General features: G+C 35.1%; 1 protein-coding gene across 1 annotated transcript; it reads right to left on the reverse strand.

The window, feature by feature from the left end:
* Positions 1–651: 651 nt before the first annotated feature.
* LOC148763819 (hevamine-A-like) lies at positions 652–1786 on the reverse strand. Its single transcript, XM_088804879.1, has one exon. It carries the CDS (start codon positions 1740–1742, stop codon positions 846–848), a length of 897 nt encoding a protein of 298 aa, XP_088661005.1. The 5' UTR covers positions 1743–1786; the 3' UTR covers positions 652–845.
* Between the last annotated feature and the right edge of the window lie 6910 nt (positions 1787–8696).

The raw sequence follows: 8696 nt of genomic DNA on the forward strand, positions 1-8696 counted from the left end.
ACAGTTATGAAATCTGTAATACAATACATTAGTCCTTCTGTATGTATGCAAGAAAAAAATAAATATGTGATAATGTCCCTTAACTGGGTACTATAATACAATAGTACAGAGTAGAACTAAATGATTTTAATGGGAGAGAATTCAAGGAATGATTTAATTGATACGTCAACGCAACAATCTATTATACTCAATATCGTGCATAACTAGTTGAACAACAATGGCGTGTGTAGCAATTTCTTTATTCAAAAAAGCTCAAGATTTTAGATTGAATCTAAGAATACGGGTTAGATTAATTTATATGTATAATATGTTTCATACTTATTTATATAGCTAAACTAATTAATTAATTCAAAATTCTATATATTTATGGTATGGAAATACTGACTTTGCTTTATTAATTTATTATTTATTTCGAAAGAGTCAGAAGAAACGTGCGGGGCGGGTGAGTAGGAAATATTTATTCTAGGCTTAATTAACCGTTTATCCCTGCTGTGATGGGCATATTGTTTGTAGCTTTGCTTACTTTCTGGAGGTATTCCAATCATGAAAACTGTTAATATACAAATATTTATATGTATATATTTATATATATAAGCTTAAATCAGAAAATAGAACTGATAATGAAATTAATGATAACCGGTGTGCACCCAATTTCCAAAGGTATCTGTTTTATTAAAACCACAATAGACAGGCACAACTGCATGTATACTCCATATAACATACATTATAAAAGGAAAAAAGAAAAAACACAGAAGTAGCTTATTCATTCAACACATAATTTGCCCCCTCTCTGGGTTTGGGCTTACGCTGCTAAGCCTGGCAAGGTTGCTTGCTTCATATATAGTTTATACCTTACTCTTAATGGCAGCACTATAGCCATTGACCCTATCATAGTATCTGTTCCAAAGCATAACACCTCCATACTTTGGTGATTTCTTGATCTCTGGAAGGATTTTAGAGGTTAGCACACCAGGTGGAATGTACCCACTTCCTGCTGCCGCCTTGGCTGCCGGTAACCCTAGGAATAACTTCTTTATTGCCCCTATCGCAGCCCACCGTTTCCATGAAGCTAAAAGCTTGCTTGTGTTACCTGGACTGTATTGGCATGGGGGGTTGTTATAAAACTGAACCCAAACATAATCAAAAAGCCCAGTACTAAGGGCAGCCCCTAAGAATCTGTCAGGGATTGGACACTGAGGAGCAGCCGATAGGTAAACCTTTCTTCCTGGCTTGCTATATGCAGCTAAGTAGCGAGCAAGATCAGCCCAATAGTTAGTGGAGCCGAGCTCTATGTCAAAGTCTATACCATCCAAAACGGCACTTCCTAAGGGCCGTGAAGGTGAGCGTCCACCCAAGAAGTTGTTATACAAATAAGCAGCTACCCTCTGGGCGTCGGCTTTAGAAGCCAGAGAGTACTGGCCTATGCCACCACCGATGGAAAGCATCACCTTGATGCCTTTGCTTTGGCAGTTTCTTATGGCTGAACTTGCCACTCTGCAACCACCATTTGCAGGGTTGCAATGGCCTGCAAGGTTGAGCCCAGGGGTTCGGCCGCTGCCAAATTTGTTGAGAAAAGCTATGTTAACGTATTTGTATAGTCCAGAGTTACAAGTTGTGTTTAAGGTTGTTTCGGAGCCGCTTTGACCCCAATAGATTGCGATCCCACCGGCATGGGACACCTCAATCAGGGCTAGGACTAGGAGGGAGAGGAAAATAGTTATGGCTTGTGTTTTCGTGGCCATTGTTGAAACTTGAAACTGAGTTTGGTCTGTGGTTCCTCAATGCCAATGAAAAGGTCGCTTATATAGAGTTCAAGGAGAGCCCAAGCAAGCGGTCGTCACATTATAATATGGGTGAAGACCCATTTATGGCGGTGCACTGCCCTTTATCTTTTCAATTTTATAGTTATTTATATCTGTTCAGATAAACTTTGAAGAAATTGTTTTTTCTTTAGTGAAAGTTTTCAAATGACTGACTTCGCTCTCAACTTAGGATCTTTCTTGCTGAAACTTAATTAGGACGTCATGAAAAAAAAGAAAGTCCAATTCAATTAACCGAAGACAGCAGATTATGGTGAGACAGGATTTGCATTAAACGAGGGCTGAATTAACACCGTTGACCAACGTATATATAAGCTGTAAAGTGATTTGTTTCATCAAATTAAGTGCCATAATATCATTGGTTGAGCTTACAAAAACGTACTTGTCCGAGAAAAGACTGAAAACATTGTATTCTCACTTAGTATACTAAACCATAAAATCTAAATCCAAGTGATCCTATATAATTAAATATATAAGCTTTGCAAATAGCAAGTCGTTTTTCTAGTGAAGAAGTAATTGGAAGGTGAGTTTGAGAGTTTCTGTTATTGAAAATTCCCAGGAATACATAGAGTTGTTTTATAGTTGCCTAGTGAAGCTGAAAATGTTACTCTCCTCACAGTCTTGAAACTTCCCTTCAACCTTCATCTAATCTGCGCTTTGGGTACCAGATCAGCCGATCAGAGAATATAATTAACAAATTGGATTAGATCTGGGAAATCCTAAGTTAATTATAATAAATTGTTAATGTCACTCATCCGGTTTTTAATTCAACAGAAAGAGAGAAAACAATGAATTTAGTTCTTGTACCAATGCCACGATCCGCTATAATCGACGCCATGCTTAATGGTGCAGCAAATTTTGTTGAATAAGGTGAGCTTGACCTTGTCAATAATACGCTCCCTGAAAAAAATTCCTTCGTATGTAGAGGGAATTATTTGTCAAGAAAAGGTGGAAAGGTTTGTCTGCTATCGAAATGCAGAAAAAAGAAATAAAAAAAGAAAGAAAACCCCATAAATTGGTGCCTGGCATCCTATTATATTTGTATGCTCGACTATATAGAATGGAAGAGGAACTTGTTTTTAAAGGTAAATATGTAATGACTCACGAAGTTCATCAATATTTTAATCCATTGGAATGCAATAATTTGTCTGCTTGCGCTGTGGATGCACATTAAGGTGATTGTTAATCTGACTTTTGTCAGTTAACTTTGGGAGCAAATTTTGTAAGAGAACTCTTATGATTTATTTTGAAGCGATAACATATGAGAAATCAGATTATTTTTCTTTTTAATTGAAAGTATTAGGTTCAAGTATAATTATTTTAATAATATTTTAAGTTTAAGTCTCACGACTTTTTGAAAGTTTGAATTTAAATTATTAATAATAACTTACTTAAATTTTTTTAAAATAAATTTATTATATTAATATAAAAAACTATAGAAACCTCAGTTCAAGTCCTTAAATCAGAACAAAAAAACATTGACTTGAAAGCACCTCAAGAAGCACCGTCCAATGAAGAATTACATACATTAAGCATCTAGAAGGAGTAAGGAACAACGCATCCCTCCAACAAAATATCTACAAAAGTATCCAGAAGAAGGTTAAATACAAGCATAAATAGCAAAATACTCTAAAACCATGAGATAACAGCTCCCTTCTCGTAGAAATAAATAGAAAAAACAGCAGCTCTTCTCTACCAAAAATAATAATGACACACTAGGCTTCCCTTCACTAGTAGCAAACATTAAACATGTTGGGTCAGTCTACCCACATTTTTGCTTAAGAGTCTGTAAAAGAGTTAGTCTCCTTGTAGATCTGTCTGTAAGTAACCTCTTCAATTAGCTTAAAAAAATACCTTTCATACTGCCCATAACATGTTATCCGGTTTAGATATTAATGAAAGATCAACACAAGAATTTGATTCTATCACCAAAGGTTTTAAACCTTTTGATGAAGAGGAATCAAACTTATGTATAATTAGACTCAAGCTCACTTAAGGGACTTACCCTTACTATCCCCAAGAACTCCTCCACAACCCGATGGTTATGTTTCTCTATAACTAACTTAGACTCTTATATAACTCTTAAGTATCACATATACGTTTGATATGAGATAGATATCACGTTTAACTTGGAGAATGGAGACGATAAAAGGAGAAGACTTTGAATATGTGTTTCAAATGGCATATCTTGTTTTTGTAGAGAATTTGAGCTGAAAAATTTCGATCAATCTCTGAAAACAATTCCTCATTGCTAGTCAGATCATGTGAACATCCACTGTCCAATAACCAAACATTTTTCTTAGTTGACTCAACTCCCAAGTTAGCCATGAATAGTATTTCATTAGCTTCCTCAATTTGCTTAGCCACTGTTGCTTTTTATTTGTTGCCTCTCTTGAATTTGCAGACCTTTTAAATATGACCAAGTTGATCACATAGTCTGCACTTCACATTAGGCTTGAACCAGTAGTATTTGGGAGTGTGATAAGTCTTCTTACAGTGAGGACATGGAGAAAACTTCTTTTGTTTTTTTCCTTGCTTTCCTTCACCAGAATTACTTCCTTTCCCTTTGAGCTTATTTGCACTCTAATCTTTCACCCTCAAGCCTTTAGTTTTTGCAACCAAAGCATTTTCAAGGGTTTCATTACTCTAGAGTGCTCTTTTTTGCTCTAAGCAAGTAAAGCACTTAACAGCTCATTGATAGTAATCTTAGTTAAATCCTTGGAGTCTTCTAGAGATGATATTTAGGTTTCAAATCTCTTTGGAATACTCACAACAATCTTATTCACCACTCTTTTGTCATTAACCTCCTCTCCCAATTGTCTAGGCTAATTTACAAGATTAATCAGCTTATCAGTATACTCTTGAATATTTTCATCCTCCTTCATCTTCATTAACTTAAAATGTCTAGAAATATTCAACAAGTGCATGGTTCTGATTCTGTCACTGCCTTAATATTCCTCCTTCAGACTATCCTAAACTTGTTTGGGATCTTTATAATTCATTATCTTCTCAAAGATCGTCTCTAAAACTGTTGATTGAAGACAGATCAGAGCCTTATATCTTTTAGCAACCTCTTCACTATGTTGCTTGATCTGAGCTAAGGTCCAATTAGCATGTCTTTGTATTGGAACCTCACCCGTCTCAACCACATCCAAGAAATCAAACGCCTTGAGATACAATCTCATTTTGACTACCCAAAACAGATAGTTGATTCCAGAGAAAACAAGTGGAGCTGTAGCATTAAAGCTTGTGGTACCATCTCAATGTTTAAAGAACAATCACAGCAAAGAATAGCTAAATCATAGGTCCATCAAGATTAAGATCTCTGATACCATGTAGAGAATCTGAGAATTGTCAAAGTAATGAACAAAAAAATAAAAAAAAATAGAGAATGAAGAAGAAGAGTTTTAATTTTTTGAGAATAAAAAATCATCGTTTTGAATTTCAAATGTCTGTATAAATACTCAGCTTGAAATGAAAAATGATGATCTTTGATTCTTAGAAAATTAAAATTCTTCTTCTTCATTCTCTGTTTTTTTTTTTAATTTTTTTGTTCATTGCTTTGATAATTCTTAGATTCTCGACTGTTTTACCTTAGAAAGGAACAGCACTTTCCAAAAATTAATGCCGTAAAAAAGCCGAAAAGCTCACGTATGTCAGTCTATGGAGTTCAATGAATCGCGCAACCACTCTTTAATCCTAAATTAGAAAGATGGTTAGTTGGTTATGGCCCCCTTAATTACGGTAAGAGCTCCCATATTCCACCATAATACAGAGATAGGCAGACTAGCTAGCTAGAATGAAAGTTTGGGGAAGGCAAGGCAAAGGTTCATATGAATTTTCCGGTGTAATTTTTGGGAATTTATTTCAGTCTTCAGTTTTTTTGGGGAGTGAGTGTAATTAATACTCTTTTGGAATCTAACCTTGTTTTAGAACGCCAGAAGTAGAGCCCCAATTCAACGAAAAGTTTATTTAATAAAGATATAGATGAAGAACCATACAGCCCCTAATTAACGAGCTAACTTCAGTAAACACAACAGCAAACAACAGGGCTGACTAACTTGGACACCACAAATCTCAACCACAATATTACAAAGAAACGAAGGCACTAAAGGCTCCTTTTCGAAACATTTTATTTGGTATCGAAACCTGGATCAGATTCACTGGAAGAAGCCTTGTCACTGAAATAATCTTCAATGATTTCATCCCAACAGCAAGCTTCTTCTTCGTCCTCACCATTCATTCCTTTTTCCATATTATTAATGTTTGTCGGATTGGGATTTGGGTTTATTTTAAGGCTTCCCACATTAATGACAGTGTCCTGCCTCTTGGGTTGCTCTTGTGAATTTGCTGGTGGGTTTAGACAAACGGGTTTTGGAAACGCTCTGGGAGTGGCATATCCTCTTCGGTTTTCTCTTCGCATGATTCTCCTGCGACAGTAAGTGAACATATCGTAGCCAGTGATCTTTCTGAAGACAGGCATGTACTCTCCATCCACATAGTACACGAAATGAGAGACAGCATACATATCGGATCGCTCTCCAACATAGTATGCTCCATATTCCTCAAGTTGCTCGAAAGTGATGAGTTCATTGGTTGTCCACTCTTCGGATGTTTGCTTTGAACTGAAGAAAGGGACGGGATCCCACAACGCACCGAAGTAATCATAGTCACGGAAAGGGGTAACGTTGTCCGATATGGCATAGTCTGGATGTCTGATTGTGAAAGCAGGAGGGGGAGCCCCCATTGTTCTGATCTCTTTCACGCTGCTCCTGATGATATAAACAAAAAAAGAAAAAAAAGAAAACTCAGAGAAGATCAAATCAAGACAAATAGTAATCCATTCAAAACGTTGAGCTTTGAATGAAATGAAGTCTGGTCATTTAAATGTGATTGTTGTCTTCTGTACTAAAAATTGAAAAAGAATAGAAAAAGCAAAGAAAATGCCGCTATTGGATTTCTATTGAAACGAGGTTTATTATTTGACAACTCAGCAATCTCATTTGAGAAGAAAATAACTGAATGATATGCGATTCGAGCCTCTCTAACTAAGCTTAATTTCAGCCATGGACAAAACCAATAAAAACATTCAGAAAGAAAAACAACTGAAAACTCTTCTTCTCTTTTCTCTCTCGTTTGAAAGCAGGGGCAGGTGGGGGTGAAGAAACGGTGAAAGACAAACGGGAGAGGCTGAAAACAACAACGAAAAGCTTAGAGAAGTAGCAACTCTAAACTAACCAATTAGAGATATCAGGCTGCCAAGTATTTGTGTTGTAAGCTTGTGGAAAACCAGGAGAAATGGAAATGCTATTTATAGCAAGGCTGTACCTTTGCATGTTTACAACGTGTCAAAAGAGAAATAATATTCTCCACCACGATTTAATATATTTTTGCTTCCACCAATCTAATCAAGGAGAGAGATTGGATGTGGGAGATTGCATCCAAGTCTTGTGCAAGAACCAATATGATTGGAAACCAACTTATTGTCATCATTCATATAGAAAACCTATTTCCGTTAATATGATCATGTAAAGTATACTATTTGTGCTATGGCATTTATTCATATATACATGGAAACTTTTATGTAGAAAATTAAAAGGTAAAAGAAAAAAAATATGTTACAAACGAAATATATGATCATATGTTTTATGTAAAATAAATATATGCATGTAGTTAAATTTTTTTTAATTAAAAAAAATGACTTGATATGATAAATTGACTTTTAAAGAACTATAATAATAGATGTTTTATTAATTATTGTAGATAAAAAGTAAAGGTATCACCTAACTTTTTTGATAACGACAAATCTAACGTGATACGTAATAAATTTTGATAATGATATATATCTTCTTGTTATTCTTTAGTAAAAAAAAATTATAAATTCAAAGATTTTGATACTTAATAGAAAATAACAATATCATATATATGGTAGTTTTCGATCATGACAATTTTAATATCATAAATATTAATATAATGATAAATTTTTTTTTATTTATGTCAAAAAAAAGTTAAAATTAAGATATTGAATTGACATCCATATATATATATATATGTATACTTAAATATGTTAATGTTTTCTTTTTCATTGTAAATTAGAAATTAAAAATGTATATAAGATCGAGTGAAAGGAAGAATCTACAAAAATGAAAAAAAGAAAAATATTAACTTGATACCTTAATTATCTTTGATGTTAATGCAGCAGTATTATTGGATGGAATTGGTTATGTGAAGTAGAACATCGCATTTGTTTACAAAAAGTGGGATAAGCAGTTGCAGATAGTTATGGTCGCAGACAAGCATGATCCCTAAAAGAATGTGAAATTTTTGAAACCGTAGATGCCAAGTTAGATGCACTCCACGTTGGCAGGGAATCGCAACAGTCTTTGACTCCTGGGAGCTTCCAACAAGGTAGTCATTTGTCTGCTTGCTCATACAGCGGGTGGCATCCGGCCCCACCAGCAACCCAACTTTAGCGTTTCAATTTTACACAAGTGGGACTGGCACGTTTTGTGTTTTTCCTTCGCCTGGGAGGGATAGGGTCCCTCCCCAGCAGAGACCCACTGCTTGAACAAGTAATTTTAGCTGCTGAAAATGCAAATCATAGGTAAAATCCAAATAACCACTTATACAAGAAAAATGTATCCAAAAAAATCTCACATGGCTAGTTACAATAGAGTTGATTGGAATAGCTAATGTTATGTTGAAGCTGATATACCGTACTAAGCATTCCTTGCTGTATGCCTCCATATTCTGGAGTAACAGAAGGGCCAAACCAGAGAGCTTGTATCACCAGAATGAACTCACAGCTCTATTACCGATCATGTCTAATCTTTGTGGGTTGTTATATATATATATATATATATATATCATTTCTGG

Source organism: Theobroma cacao, chromosome 3 (genome assembly GCF_053813885.1).
Source record: "Theobroma cacao isolate CCN51 chromosome 3, ASM5381388v1, whole genome shotgun sequence".
Lineage (NCBI taxonomy): Eukaryota > Viridiplantae > Streptophyta > Magnoliopsida > Malvales > Malvaceae > Theobroma > Theobroma cacao.

What these genes read in the sequence shown, in the direction of transcription:
- LOC148763819 (XM_088804879.1), bottom strand. Translation starts at nt 1,742, where the DNA reads ATGGCCACGAAAACACAAGCCATAACTATTTTCCTCTCCCTCCTAGTC.